This window comes from Sminthopsis crassicaudata, chromosome 1, assembly GCF_048593235.1.
Source record: "Sminthopsis crassicaudata isolate SCR6 chromosome 1, ASM4859323v1, whole genome shotgun sequence".
Lineage (NCBI taxonomy): Eukaryota > Metazoa > Chordata > Mammalia > Dasyuromorphia > Dasyuridae > Sminthopsis > Sminthopsis crassicaudata.
This window is the reverse complement of record NC_133617.1, coordinates 628,193,255-628,210,107: the sequence shown is the minus strand read 5'-3', so window position 1 is coordinate 628,210,107 and position 16,853 is coordinate 628,193,255. Positions and strand designations below refer to the sequence as shown.

Below are 16,853 nucleotides of genomic sequence, written 5' to 3'. Positions count from 1 at the left end.
GATTCTTATCCCTCTTCCAAATATTCTAAGTAGTAATAGCTTATTTCCCCCATCCCAACTTTTAGCTTGAGACTTCTCGAGTAACAAAGGGGTTGTTTATCTAAAATCTTATCAATCTCAAAAAACAGACCCTGGTACACCATATAGGAAGTGTAAAACACTCTTACATTTGGAGTCAAAATACCTGTTCCTGAAAGAGAATGATGCAGCAAAATCTTTTTTTATGGGTCTGTTCCTAAACCAGAATTTTCTAAATAGCTTAGAAAAGGAAGAATACTAGAATGTGATCACTTTAGAACTTCGATCCTAACAACCTGCAAAAATTAGTCTTTTAGTGGAAGATAGGAAAATAAATATCTATCTAAAGTTATGAACTTTATGGATTATGGAATGTTATCCAGCCAAAGAACTTAACTCAACTCTTACCTTATCCACAAGTGGCTGGGCAGAAGTATCTGTGATTCTGTTGAATACTTTCTGAACTGCTGGGATGCTGATGAGAAAGACTGGCCGCACTGTAGTGGCTAATGAGACCAGTAAATGGCACGCAGACAAGAGTAATTTCTCCTGTACCTGAGAAAGAATGACAACACCCAATAATTCCATTTATTGGAACTAGATACAGGGCAGAATGTTAAAAAGACACACTAATTTTTCCTTTCTTTCCTAAACCAAATTTCAATTATAATGTTACCAAATTATAACTCAAATCATAAGAAATTCTTCCTCTGCAATTTCTTTCAGATTCCACTATTCCTCATTATTTCCATGGACTTCACATGTGGAATACTTCATAAGTCTCTGCCACAATTTTCTGCCTGTCTTAATTCATCCTGAATATCATAGCCAGCCAGGCTCTTTTTCAATCACCCTTTTAAAATTTAACTATCTATAAACTTTTAAAATATAAACACTCAGTTGTCTCAACCAAATTCCCATTCTATCTTACTTACCTCTTTTATACTCTCCCATCAAAACCTCTCTATCCAAATGAAGCCACACATTACAACCTTCATCTTACTCTGTCTTTTGGTCACATTACTTCCTTGCCTGCAATGACCTTTTCTCTTGTAAATTCTCAAAGTATAAGAAGTCTTCTCTAATCCACCCAAAAATTATTCTCCAGGTTAATGCTTCAATACCATTCATCTACAATTTATAATTTATTGCAACTTTTTTATTTTTCTCTCATTTCTATGCTTCCCCCCCTACCTCTCATTTTCAAACTGGATCGATCCTCTGAGGCTTTAAAAAAAACAAAAACAAAAACACCTGTCTCAAAGTTTTGTCCTTATAATGAATCTTATTCACATTAAGCACGAAAAGTAGCTGATAATACTCAAATGTGGTCTTTTTATATGCCCTTAGGATAATAGGGTAGCCTGAAAAACCAATAACTACTCCTATATTCCATGAGTTTACAATCATTAACAGGAAGGAAGAAGTGATAAAAACCTAATAGACATAGACAAGTGACAAACACAATACAGTGATTGGAAAAAACAAACAAACAAACAAACAAGAAGTCATTTTTAGGTAAGGTCCAAGTAAGCAGCAAAGATAAATAATAAAGGAATCAAATTAACTTAACCATGATGGCAAAAAGAGGTTTCTTAAAGCCATATTTACATTCGATTCAGATACTTAAGCAATCTCAGAATTATGAGGGATTTGAGAGATCTAATCCAAAGGTTACCTAAAGCATATATACCACCCTTTAAAACATTTTCTACAATAATTATCCAAGATCTGTTCAAAGACAACACCCCTACACCTATAAAAGAAAATACACTAAGACCAGAGGTAGTCTATTTAATTTCAACTGTGAGAACTTTCCCCCTACATTAAGCCAAAAATTACCTCCCTCTACTTCTTGTCACTAGTCCTAGATAGTTTAGTTCTCCAAGGTCAAGCAAAAACAAATCTAATAATAATTCCTCTTTCATATGCTAATAATCTTTAAAATATAAGAAAACACACATAGACAGCATTTTTGTGATACTGTACTCTCCCAACCCTAAGTCTTCTCTTCTTCTGATTTCAAATAATCCTTTTTATGACATGCCTTCAAGACTTTTTATCATCACCATGAATTATTGACATTCTTCTTAAAATGTGATGTCTAATACTTAAATATGTCATATGTGACTTGACCAGAAGAAGGTAGAACCATCAATTTTTTTTATCTGAGATTTTAAAAAAATTTTTTTTAATCTGAGGCACTATATATCTAACTAATGCAATCCAGAATTTATTATATCACATTGATATTTCATGTTGATCCTGCAATCCACTAAAATACCCAGGTCTTTCAAATAAATTGCCATCTATTTTTCCTATTCGATTCTTGTTCCAGTACAGGATTTATCTGTATTCCTATTAAATTTCATCTTTTAGAATCAGCCTACTGTTCCAAATATTTTGGGATCTTTTTTATCCCAATTTTATATTTATTTTTCACAGTTCTGGGGTAACAGTGAATATGGTAATCATGCTATGTCATCATTAAGTCCTTGGAAATGTACAACAGAGCCAATAATTGTCTATAGCACTCTACTAAAAACCTACCTTCAGGATGACTTTGATCCATTATTCAATAACATAGGTCTAGAAACTTTAATCATAGGCCCACAAAGTCATGCCATATGGATCTGCAAGGCCCTGGGGGATACAAAGATAAACTAAAACCCAGTTCTCGGTCTCAAGAAGTTTATAATCTAATATTTTAAGCTGGATTCTGAAAGATGGATGGAACTTTAAAAAGTAAATAATAGAGAGATGGGAAAGAATTACAGCTAAGTCCTAGGATATTTTAATATTTTAATATTAAGCAATAACAGGTTCTACCATTTCTTAGCCTAGGACAGAAAGAATGACAAGACTTTTCTGGCACCAACCAAGAAAGTTTTGCTTTGTTCACTCTACCTTTATGATTAATCCTATACTCATTATTATCCAACTGGCACCCATTCATTTGGCTTGGTATAAGGTGGTGGGAGGTGGGTGAGAGAAGCAATCCTCAGTATATTCTATTATTTTTGCTGCTACCATGAGGCCACTGCACAACTTCCTTAAACCCTCTACCACCTTCAAATCAGCAAGGAAATTTTAACAAGAGTTCACTAATTCCATAGAAAAAGACAAGTCATTTCTAAATATATTCTGAAATAAAAGTGATATAAACCAAGAATCCAGAAATAGTCAAGAACAAAATCCTTTTCTACAATCATTAGAATCCCAACACTTTTGACATTAACAAATATTAATCGAAATCTTATTCTCATAGGCATCTTTTGCTTCCACCATAGTTTCCAACACAATGCTTCATGATAACTACATCTTTACAGTGAGGAAAAGTCCTTTACCATACCTATATGCATGGAATCTGTTTTTAAAAGAATATTCCCTTATACAATGCCAAAAGACTATGAAGTGAATACTTTCCATTGTGATTATATTTCCCTGATTACATTTTATCATGCTTTCCTTCAGCAGAAAAATATTTACTTTATAAGCATGAATTAAGAGCAGAATTTCTGAGGACAACAGGTCTAATTCCTTATATCTAGTTCATAGATGTTTACTGGAAAAATGTGCAAAGTAAAATCAAACATAGGCACTTCCTACCTCCACTCCTCTTTTCCAAATATAAAATACTTTTGTAGAAATATTAAAACAGATCATTCAAGGTTAATAATGACTTCACATGGATCATACTATCTTGAGTGAATATACTGCTGCCTTTACCTATTCAAACATTACCAGAAACTAGCAAAAGATGAGGTCAAGGCAGCAAGAAGATATAAGCCTGAGGAGACAGTATACTCTATTTGTAGAAAGAGCATCAGTCAGAAATCTTGGTTCTCCCAAATACTAGTTCTGCAATATAAGGGAAAACATTTAACTTGAATAACACAATTTTGTTATCTTACTGGACTATTTTAAACAAAGTACCTATTGTAAAGATAATATTTTATCTATAGAAGTGTAAGGACTGCCCATATATCTAGGTCAAATGCACAACAGGTGTACACAAATAGATGTTCAACAATGAGCATTTATTGAAAATACTGGCCTTCTGCAAAAGTTTTTGACCTTTCCACAAGAAAGTGGATTTTTAAATCATTTTTATTTACTCCCAACCCTGAGCCAAAACTGGCTCTCTATATTTCAATACCTTGGAACTAATAAGAGGTGTGACTGCTTCCATGGCAGTGGAGACCAGCGAGATGAACTGCTGTGGGTTCTGTCGATGAGCTTCACTATAAAATTGTGCTAACCAATGAGAGTAAGCCTGGAGCGCTGCCAGGGACTGAGCATGACTGGGAAAAGAGAAAGAAGACTACATTTTAAAGCTTATGGTAATAATCTATCACCAACTAAGTTTTCTTCTGGGACAGGAATTCCATCAACAAAAGTGGTATTTTTTCAAAATGTGACAGTGGAAAGCTGTTACCTTTTCATGTAGCACCAAATGAATGAAAAAATGCTGGATACTGTACAGTGTAATAATTAAGAAAATAGTAAAATTACTTTTAAAAAAATACACCTTGTAAAATAATGTATAATGTTCAAAATTACTACCTTAATTTCACATCAACAGTTATGGGTTTTTTTGGTGGCACAGTGGATAAAACAAATCAGGAGGACCTGAGTTCAAATCTGGTCTCAGACACGTAATACTTCCTAGCTGTGTGACCCTGGGCAAGTTACTTAACCCCAATTGCCTGGGGGGGGGGGGGGGGGGGAGTTAAGGCCAACTATTAAATATTATTAATTAACAATCAGCTTTAATTATACTTTTTAAGTGACAGGTATTTAAGGAACAGGTTTGCTTTTCCAGAGTCTGCACTGTGCCTTATAAATCACTAAAGTTAAATAATTATTATTAAATAAAAGAGAAATCAAAAGTAATGTTACATCCTCCTCAAGAATCAAAAAAAGTGGAGATAGTAATCAAACCCACTAAACACAAGATGCTTTAAAATTATTGTCTTAAAGCTTAAAGGAAATATAATCATTAGAGTATCTAAAATCTGGAGTACTACTCTAGTTATTTTATGTATAAATCAGCTAGATAATTGTGCTCTTTAACCTCCTTGTAAGAATGAATTGCTAAAGAAAAAGAAAATGACAAAGTTTATTTTTCCATTTGAAGCTGTTACTTAATGTATCAAATACAAATTTATAAAATTACTAGATAAGTACTTGGAGAACCTGGGCAGTGGGTAAAGGGGAGGAGTAGGACAGGGAAGAGATGCTGGATTCATAGAATTTGAAAGCTGAGAAGTAACTTAACCTCTTCAACACTTACCCAAAGCAAACTTTCTCTCTAAATTATCCCCCTAAAATTTTCATTTAGTCATCAATTGAAAATCTTCTATGATACAGAGTTCATTACCACAAAAGGCAACATTTACAAAGAATTCTAATTTTTTAAAAGTTCTACTTAAGCTGAAATATACTTATACTTTTTAGAAAGTTCTACTTAAACTGAAATATACTTATAAGTAATTTTTAACTAATTGGTCATATAGTTATGCCTCCACTGGCTAGTATTTACTGATTTACTTAAATGAAATACATATCTTTGGCCAAGACAAATCAAAGTACCACAAGAATTACCATCTCATTTTCCATGAATCTAACTTCAGATTTCTTTAAAAACAATACTAAAATTCATCATCTATCTTAGGGCATGAGAAATTCATGCCTTTAAACTCTGCTCACACTCCCCAAATCCAGAAAACTTGTGAAGATTACAGCAGGAAATGGAAAAGGAAAGCAACATATGCTCTTAGAGAAGCTGGAAAGGAAAGAGAAAGGGAAGGAAAATGATAGGTAAAGAGGAAAGTAGGAGCAATAAAGGAGAAGGGGAAGAGAGAAGATGATGAAGATAAGAAGGGGGGGAAGAGCAACAAGATGAAGCAGAGAAGAGAAGGAAGAAAGAAAAGAGAAGAGAGAAAAAGGAAAAGGGACAGAAAGGAAGATTTTTTAAAAAGGAGAGGGAATAAGAAGGTCAGGGAGAAGACAGAAAACTAGGAAAAAAGGAAAGGAAAGGAAAGAAAAAGAAGGAAGGAAAGAAAGTACAGAGAGAAGGAAGGAAACAAGAATGAAGAGTAAAAAGGAAGGAGACAGAGAAAGAATGAGGATAACTAGGGAAGACAAGAAAAAGGAAAGAAAAAAACCTAAGGCATATATGTGTATATAGTAAAGAAGAGTAGAGTACTTATAATTAATATTCTCATCTCCATACCACTCTCATTCTGTGACTTCTTTGGACCCTGTAAGAATCCTGTCAAGAGAAAATCTTGCACCTAAAAAATAGAACTTTACACTTAGATGGGGGAAAAAAAATGCATACTCACACATCAATGAGGTCAGGTTTCAATACTGATGGCACAGCAGTTTCAATGTTGTACAATTTTATCTGGGATCCATATAAAGTTACTTTAACCAATCTGTAGGGGCAGGGGAGGGGGATGAGAGAGACAGGAACAAAAAATAGAAAGCAATAGTGAAAAAAACTGACTATATTATTCAATAGCTATATCAGAATAATAGAATAGGACACTAAAATGGCTTTCAAAAGTCAAAATGTGACTAAATTTGCTGTCTTGCTGAATTTAAATGGATAAGAGTAGGCATTTTTGTGTAACATAAGGGCATTATGAAACTTAAATCTCTTTTATAAACTGTCTTCTGTTTAAATGTTTTTTGAAAATGATTTGTCCTAAAAGAAATACTGAATGTTTTAGAAGTTTCAATAGTAAGGTTAGATTTCATTTTAATCTCTATGATAGGCAGTTATAAAAACTGTTGGTTGCTAAGGAGAACATTGCATACAAATTACCAGTAAATATCCTAACGGTAGCTAAATTTCTTTCCCAAGAGGAAAAATTCTGCCTCCTTTGAAGTGGAAAATTGTTCCCTACTGATTGGGAAGAGAAAGCCAAAAAGTATTTACCCTGCTGACATGAGATATGCACCTAGGCTTTCCATTTCTATTCAGATTAAAAAAAAACACAAAAAAAACTCTTTTTTCCCCCTCTAGAACTTTTCCCTCTGATAACTAAGAGAGAAAAGTGTAAGTGGCAAACCAAACAAAAGCCCTACGGTTTTAATAATAAATTAAGGAAGTAGGGAAAAGAAGTCAAACATCTATTATTTTTTTCTTTGAAGCCATAAAAAGAGAAGATCTATGAATCATAAATTAAGAATTTATGAAAAAGGTAGCAAACCATATGCTGGATTTGTTTAAGTTTTGCTCTATGCTAGTACTTTATAAATGTACTTCTTCAATACTTTGATCTGGTATACTTCCACTAACCAAGCAGACTGCAATCTATCCATGTTTCTATTAAATGTTAACATCCTTCTATTAATCCTCACAATATGCTGGAAGCCATCCTCTAGATATACAGACATTGTAAGGATACCATAGGAATAATTTAAGCTATCCATTTGTTAATCTTCCTCCTTCACTAGATGATTGTCTCACCTCCCTTTAAAATAATTTATCTTTCTGACAACATCCTTTATGCCCTTGGAGCACTCTACCAAGATCCCTAGAGATGATGACAACCTACTCTTTTCTCAGATATTAACAAACTCCCACTCCCTTCACCTTTGTGATTCTGAAGCACCCCCCCAAACATGTTTAAACTCTGTTCTCCATCCTGCAACTGACCACTCCATTATTCCCATCCATCCCCTGCAATCCAAATCCCAGTGTCTCAAACTTAAAATTATCCATGACTTCCACTGTTCTCTTAAAGTCATAAACTTACTTTCATTTTAATCCATTTTCTTTCTCACTCTTTCCATCTTCTCATATTCACTGAGACTTGGCTCTCTCCTGATACCCTTTCTAATACTTTTATTCACAGCCCTAGGCATGGACAAGCTATGGGAGCAGAAATATCACTGATTCCACTCCTCTCTTTCTACTATTACCATTCAATAAACTCTGCTGCTTTGAAATTCACTCAAAAGAAATTTACCATTCAATCAAAATTCTGGCAGCTATCTACTAACCTCCAAGACAACCCTTTCTTCAATAAGTTCAGTATGTGGCTCATAATTGTTTTCTCTTCTCTAATTTCTGGCCTTTATATAATACTAGGAGACTTCAATGTACATAATAATGATGGTCCTTCAAATACCTACACTTTCCAATTCCTCAATCTACCTTCAGCTCTCCATTCTACCTCAGCTACATACAGAAATGGATCACACCTCTGATCCAGTCATCACCCACAAGTGTTCCACTTCCATGCTCATCAACTCTTGAATTCTCTTTTCTGATTGTAAACTGTCCTCATTCCATTCTATGCCATGTAACTCCTAAACTGTCCTTACCACCAAATAAAATTTCTCCTTCCTTATCACATCTCTAACTGCTTATCAGATATCTAAAAGTGAATATTTCAGACATCTCAAAATTGAACTTAATTACCTCTTACCAAACTCTCCTTTCTTCTAACCTTCCTATTACTGTCAAGGATACCACTATTCTCCAAGCCCCCTAGGCTCTAACCCCAAAGCTATCATCCTTGACTCCTCACTCTCTCATGTCCAATCTGTTGCTAAGATTTGTAGATTTTTACTTTATAACAACTCTCAAGCACTCTTTAAATGAGGTGCAGAACCTCATCCCCTCAAGTCTGGACTTCTAGTGGCAAGTCTTCTAGTTACTCTACTTCCCTCAATTCTTTCTCCTCACTTCACACTGTCCTCCAGTCAACTATCAAACTGATCTCTCTAAAGCACAGCTTTGATTTGACCATGTCACTCACTTCTCAATTCAATTAATTACAATAGATACTTATTACTATCTCTGGGAACAAATATACAAAATTCATTTGGCTTTTAAAGTTCTCCATAACAGTTTTCTTACACCTTCTTTTCACCTTCCTCTCCCTGGCATAAATGTTGTGACAATGATCTCCTTGCTGTTCCTTGCACAAAGCATTCATCTCTTGACTCTGATCCTTAGCACTGGTTGTCTCTCATGTCTAGAATCCTCTATCACCCTTCCCTATCACCACCTTCTGACTTGCATGCCTTTCTCCAAGATCCAGTTAACAACCACCTTTTTTTGTTTTTTGAATTTTTCTTATTAATAAGTTTTATTTACCAGATATATGCATGGGTAATTTCACAACATTGACAATTGCCAAACCTTTTATTCTAATTTTTCCCCTCTTTCCCAACCCCCCCAAGATGGTAGGCTGACCAACACATGTTAAATATGTTAGAGTATAAGTTAAATACAATATATGTATACATGTCCAAACAGTTATTTTGCTGTACAAAAAGAATTGGACTTTGAAATAGTATACAATTAGCCTGTGAAGGAAATCAAAAATGCCGGCAGACAAAAATAGAGGGATTGGGAATTCTATGTAGTGAACAACCATCTTTTAAAAGAAGTTTTTCCTGATCCCTCTCAGTTCTACCACCTTCCTTTTGGTGATTATTTCTTGAATTATCTTGTTTGCCTACTATTGTCTGCATTTTGTCTCCCCCAATAGAGTGTAAGCATCTTGAAATCAGGTACTGCTTTTGCCTTTCTCTGTATCCCTAGTGCTTAAGCACAGTGCCTACTATGTATTAGGTGCTTAATAAATGCACATCTCTCCTAAAAAATTTGTTGTATTTTATTTGTATTTGTGTTCGTTGTGCATATTATGTTATATATGACTTAGACTTACTGCCTTTTGTTAGACTACAGTTTTAATTCTTCAAAGATTGTAACATTTGACCATCACGATGAATACAGAGAGGCTTGGAGAGACATCAATTGATGCTGAATGAAACAAGCAGAACTAGAGGATCATTATACACTTCAACAATGATACTGTATGAGGATGTATTCTGATGGAAGTGGATATCTTCAACATAGAGAAGAGCTAATCCAATTCCAATTGACTAATGATGGACAGAATCAGCTATATCCAGAGAAGGAACACTGGGAAATGAGTGTAAACTGAGAGCATTTTTTGCTTTTCTCCCCAAGTTATTTATTTTTACCTTCCGAATCCAATTCTTCCTTTGCAACAACAACAACAACAACAACAACAACAACAACAACAACAACAAAAAAAAAAAAAAAATTCGGTTCTGCACATATACATTGTACCTAGGATATACTATAACATATTTAATATGTATGGGAATGCCTGCCATCTAGGGGAGGGGGTGGAGGGAAGGAGGGGAAAATTTGGAACAGAAGGGAGTACAAGGGATAATGTTGTAAAAAATTACCTATGCATATGTACTGTCAAAAAATGTTATAATTATAAAATTAATAAAAATAATAAAAATAAAAATATATGCACAAAAAAAAAAAAAGACTTGACTTATTAGCAGATAGAAGAATTGTAGATTCAGGCAAGGAATAAGGCATAATGAACAATGTCTTCTCTTCTCATTAAAACTTTTTTTTTGATCAAAAAAAAAAAAAAAAAAAGATTGTAACATTCCATGAAAGTCATTCATCAACAATAAAAGAACAGTGATGCTAAATAACTGGGCTAATGAATTAGGGGGATACCTGGGATTGCTAAAAGCACTAGGGAATTTCCAAAAAGCAATCCAGCACTCCCTCCAATTTTTTTTCCTACTGTACATTTCTAAACCCTGTTAATTTGCACATTGTAGCTTGGGCAATGGGTTTTCTTTAATCATTGTGTTTTTTCCTGTATAGCCAATCAAAATTTTCTGAACTCTTGAGTGATTGTGGATCTCATTCAAAAGTTCTATAATATTTGCTGCAACCACAATGTCATTTACAAATATCTGCAGGATCTCCATCTATAGTAGTCTATACTATAACTTGTACTCTTTGCAAAATATCCTCTCTGGCAAAAGCAAAAGTTTATGGTGAGCAATATCACCTTATTCTATGCCTCCTATGATGTTAATGGTCAGATCTTTTGAGTAATTATTTATGATTTGGATTCTTTTGAAAACAGATTTTTTAAAATAGCAATTTTTTTTTGCATCAAATGCATTCTTACAGCTAACAAAAAATACAATGTTCTCTTATATTCCCTTTTATTCAGTTGTATAATTTTAAAGATGTGGTCTGCTATGAAATGCAATTTAAAAAAAAAAATTAAATTTGGTTGCTTTCTTAAAATTCCATCAAGGATACATTATGTGTAGATTATTCTCAAAAAGATTTTGCAGCACTGGAAAAGTGTCTGACATACTTAAATAATATAATTTTTCCAATCTTCTTTCAGATATTCAATAAGAGATTCCTAAATTCTTTCCAAATTTATCTTTTTCAGAAAAGGCCTTCTCCCTATACTCGATCTGATTCAACTGCACTGCTCACCATTTTCTTTTTAGTAAGATTTTAACTCCTTATGCAGCACTTCAGGAACCGTGATAAAGTACAAATGTGCTGGTTCCACCAGCAATGACAGAAGAATATATTTCAGCTGTTCTGACAGACCTATCTATATAGTATAAAAACAAGACAATGGTGAAGGAGAGATACTAACAACTGAGAGGATCAGGTGGTATTGGAGCTGAGCTCTGAAGAAAATTAGAGACTCTAGGTGACAGAGTTCAGAAGGAGGGGCATGCTACTGGTGCAACATAGCATATCCTGAACCCAATATCATACTCCTTGGCACATGGTGGACACACTTAATAAATGTTTATTGACTTAATGTTAAAAGAAGCAAGGAGTGCTGTGAGGGAAAAAGAACAAGAAGGCTAGTGTGGCTAGACTGGAGAATGCATGAAGGAGAGTAATAAAAAGATGGGAAAGAGAGGATGGAGCCATATTATGAAGGACTTTAAAAAGCTAAACAGAGGAGTTTGTATTTTATCCTCAAGGCAATATAGAATCATTGGTGTGCACTGAGTATGGGGGTAAAATGATCAGAGCTGTGCTTCAAAAACATCATTTTAGCACATGCATGAAGGATGAACTAGAGAGGGGAGAGAACAGAGGCAGGGAAATCAATTAGGAATGTATTGCAAAAGCCCAAATGAAAGGTAACAAAGGCCTAAAAAATTTGTATGAGTGGAGAGAGCGGGACAGAGAGATACTGTGGTGATGTACTTGCAACTGACCATATATGTGAGATGAGGGAAAGTGAAAAGTCAACAAGTCTTCAAAGAGTGAGGACTCTAGAAACTACTAAACTGGGTACCTAACAAGTATTGTTTTCTTAAAAGAAATAAGGAATTCAGGGGAAGCTAAGTGACACAGTAAATAGAGCACCAGCCCTGAAATCAAGAGGACCTGAGTTCAAATCTAGCCTCAAGACTTCCTAGCTGTGTGACCTTGGGCAAGTCACTTAACCCCAATTGCCTCAGCAAAATAAATAAAAAAATAAGGAATTCGAAAAAGAGAAAGATTTCAGAAGAAAGATAGTTTTGTTTTGGATGTGCTTAGTTTAAAATGATGATAAAACAACTGGTTCAAAATAACCAATAGGCACTTAGGTATCCACAAAATTAAATTATATATCTTTTAAGTACTACCAACAAATGAATGAAAAGATTTAAGATAAGATAGAAGATTTTATTCAGAATTAGATACATTTGAACATATTTGTAGGCATATGGGAAAGAGCTAGTGGAAAAATATAGCTTGAATGCATAGCTGAATGTGGATGTCCAGTCCCTAAATAAATGAGAGTCAGTAAAAAACATAGATTAGCTGTTATTGAAGACTATAATGTCAAAGTTCTGACTCTTAGAAACAGAGCTAAAAATTAAATGTAAGTTAGTGTGTAATTAAATAAAGAATAAAGAAAGCTGAGAAATCACAATTAGCAGATCCCCCCCAAAATAACAAAGAATGGGGTAGAATTAGGGGGGAAAGTGAACCACGTATTACAATCATTGAGAAAATTGTGAGAATGATCTGTAGGTCAGTAGAGAGTTGCAACAAAAATGGAACAGTTCAAAATTCTAGATCCCTCTATCAAAAACCATGAAAGCATGGTAGCTAATATTATAATAAGAACAAAGAAATAATACTTGGGGAAGAGAGCGCTAAATGAAAGTTAAAAGATCTAGCATGAGAGTAAAAAGATATCTCTACTATACATAATATCCTAAAATTTGTGGCACAGAATAATTAGACTTTCTACTAAATAATGTACTAGCACAATGTAAGAGAAGGAAGGAAGGAAGAGAATTTGTGGGGAAGGAGGGAGGGAGGGAAGAAGGGAGGGAGGAAGGGAGGGAGGAAGAAAAACAAACACCAAAACACAACCCCAAACGCCAAATGATTATATATAATGACAAGGTTGGCTCCAAAGGAGGGAAGAGAAAATGCACTTCCTTCTCCTGTATAGAACTGGGAAGACTATAGATGTGGAATTCTGCAGCTATACAATCAAATCTGCTTGATGTGTAAACTGATTTTGTCCAGCTGCTTTTCTTCTTTCTTTCTGATACTTTCATGCAAAGATAACTCTCTGGGTGGATGAGTCATGTGAGATGGATTTGGAAATGAAGGTGAAGTAAAAATTAAAATATATTATTTAGCAAAAAACGACAACAAAGAAACAAAAGCAGCAACATTTTTTGTGCAACAAAATGCAAAGCAAAATGTTTTCACTTCGTTTCTGGTGGAATTAATATCATCCTTTAGAATTTATATAAAAAGCACCAAGAGATGACTTATGCTGTGCCTTTTGCTTACCTTTCCACAACGGTAAGTGCATCATTGAATCTGGCAGCAAACATATCTCCAATAAAATATTCAGCTAATCGGCCAACAGCCTGGAGGAGAGAGCTCAAGTCTCGGAGAGAACAGTGTAACCGTCGGCAATCATTCTCTGCTGTGATGTTCAACCTGTGACCTGAAACACACCATTATCGTCAGTGTCACAGGAAAAAAATGCTTTAAGTACTTCTATAAATAATCATTCAGCTACTCAGAAGACAGTCAAAGAAATTCTCAAATCAAAAAATCCCAGACAACTTGACTATGACTGAGGCCAATCTGGAAAAAAATTTGGTCAATAAATGTAGGATCTAGATCTTGGAGACCATCTGGTCCCTGACTTTAGAAATGAAGAAACTTAGAACCCAAGAGTTAAAGTGATTTATACAAGGGGATTCAGATAATAGGAAAAAGGCAGGATTAAGAAATGAAAATAACAAACACTCCTATTTCTTTTAAGAAGTATCTACTTCCCCCAACCAAAAATTAAACTTGAAATACAAAAATTAAAAGGAGAAATCAATAATATTGAAAGTAAAAAAACTATTGAATTAATAAATAAAACCAAAAGTTGGTTTTATGAAAAAGCCAATAAAATAGATAAACCTTTGGTAAATTTGATCAAAAAAAAAGAAAGAGGAAAATCAAATTGATAGTCTTACAAATGAAAAGGGGGATCTTTCCACCAATGAAGAGGAAATTAGAGAAATAATAAGGAGTTACTTTGCCCAACTTTATGCCAATAAATTTGATAATTTAAGTGAAATGGATGACTTCCTCCAAAAATATAGGCTCCCTAGATTAACAGAGGAGGAGATAAATTGCTTAAATAGTCCCATTTCAGAAAAAGAAATAGAACAAGCTATTAATCAACTCCCCAGGAAAAAATCCCCAGGACCAGATGGATTCACATGTGAATTCTACCAAACATTTAAAGAACAATTAGTCCCAATGTTATATAAATTATTTGAAAAAATAGGGGATGAAGGAGTCCTACCAAACTCCTTTTATGACACAGACATGGTACTGATACCTAAACCAGGTAGATCGAAAACTGAGAAAGAAAATTATAGACCAATCTCCTTAATGAATATTGATGCTAAAATCTTAAATAAGATATTAGCAAAAAGACTTCAGAAAATCATCTCCAGGATAATACACTATGATCAAGTAGGATTTATTCCAGGAATGCAGGGCTGGTTTAATATTAGGAAAACTATTAATATAATTGACCATATTAATAATCAAATTAATAAGAACCATATGATCATATCAATAGATGCAGAAAAAGCATTTGACAAGAAGTATCTACTTAAGCAAACAAATTCTATGCCCAATTCAAAATCCAAATTAAAAACCCTTCTTGCAACTGGAAATCTTTGATTTCATCTAATCATAAGAGCTGATAAAGAGGAGAAACCCAAGACAAACTGCTTCTTCCTGTTTGTGGTATAAACTATTTTTTCCTAACAGAATTGTATTAACATCCCTCTTAACTAGCTTTTACTGCTAAGCAAAAAATGTTACCTTATCTCCCTCTGCTGGCTGTCAGGTATATGTATATGCATATATATATATATATATATATATATATATATATATATATATATGCATATATATATATATATATATATATGCATATATATAGCATCATCCAATCAATGATTGGTGAGAATAAAAATATAACAAGCATTTAACAATATTTGTATTCAGTCTAAGTATTCAAAAATTCTGAGAGCAAGAGCACCGTGGTCCACACACAAGGACAGACAAGATTTTTAGCTGTTCCATGAGCGATGGTTTGAGTCTTAACAAAGAGCAACAATAGTAGGCTGATGGCTTCTCACCAGTCGTCACAACCTAACAGGCTAGAATTCAGAAGAGGAAAAGAAGTAAAAGGGTTGCAGGAACCAAAATGAGAAGGAAATTCTTACAGGGAGAAAGGGAATTGATAATGCAGTGTCAATTCCGAAAACTCCTAGAATCCCCAAAATAAGAGAAGCTTCTCTTAGGGGTCTCACCTAAAAATATCTCCTACTACACTTCCTGAAATTCTGTCAATTAGAGATTCACTTAAATCATTATTTTCTTAAAATTCATTTATGTACTAATATCCAATCAGAGACATATTTGATTTGTTAGCTTCTTCTTAAAATTCAAATTCCTTCCAAGAATTAAGAGAAATTGTTTTGCTATTCTTACTAAAGTGAGAAGTAAACTAATATTCTATCTTGTTAAACCAACTCCTATCTGAGATGGGCTCATTTAAGGAATGGAAATATTAAAGGAGGGACAGGGGTGGCGAAGGGATAAAGCACAAGCCCTGAAGTCAGAAGCACCTGAGTTCAAATCTGGCCTCAGACATGTAACACTTCCTAATTGTGTGACCTGAACAAGTCACTTAACCCCAATTCAAGGAAGGAAAGAAGGAAAGAAAGATTAAAAGAAAAGGGAAATAGGAACACATTGGTGGCAGAAGCAATAAAGCTTTGTGCACATACACGTAAGGGGCAAGGAAAATGGAATCAAATTAGGTAAGTATAAGGGAAGTAGACAAGAGACAGAAAACAACTACATGATTTTAGACTAGTACTAAATATTCATGATCCCTTTCTATTTCTTCCAGAGACCAGAAGAAAAGCCACTCTTCCCTTCTAAAAACATGGTCTCCAATGGAAATGAAGTCTTACTTTCCTTCTCTTCCTTTCCTTAAAGTTTTAGGGAAAAAGGCACAGGAAGCAACAAAGGAGGAGGAGGTGAAACCTGACTTTCTTATTGTGCCATAACCTCACAGACTTATGAGATCTGGGTTTGCAGATATTTTAAAGTGTGCTTAGTCATAATGCCTTTATTAAGGCAAGCCTAATTTCCCAAAGAATAAACAGAACAATCAAACTATTTTTGAATGTTAAAATTACTTTCAGGCTTCCTAGAAGCCTGAAAATTTCAAAGCAAGTTTCTAAGTTATTCTTTCACAAACTAGCAAAAGTTTCAAGTCAACAAAAGAGTTTAAATAGTTAGACTGGCATTGTACTTCCCAGTACAGAAAAGATGACAGTTAGCTATTCAAAGTGATTAAAATAGATCAAATAGAGCAGGGTATAATAACATACTCTCCTTTCTTCACAATTTCCCTTCTTACCTGCAC

The 16,853-nt window shown here is 34.2% G+C and overlaps 1 protein-coding gene across 2 annotated transcripts in view; it reads right to left on the bottom strand.

Annotated features, from left to right (window-relative positions):
- Positions 1-16,853, bottom strand: part of XPO6 (exportin 6) — a 112,383-nt gene that overhangs the window by 12,386 nt on the left and 83,144 nt on the right. For both annotated transcript variants that reach the window (XM_074282769.1, XM_074282770.1), the window contains exons 13-16: positions 13,682-13,841; positions 6,369-6,461; positions 4,178-4,322; positions 427-573 (exon numbers count right to left, since the gene is read on the bottom strand). In XM_074282769.1, coding sequence (XP_074138870.1) covers positions 427-573; positions 4,178-4,322; positions 6,369-6,461; positions 13,682-13,841 — 545 coding nt within the window. The remainder of the gene's footprint in view (positions 1-426; positions 574-4,177; positions 4,323-6,368; positions 6,462-13,681; positions 13,842-16,853) is intronic.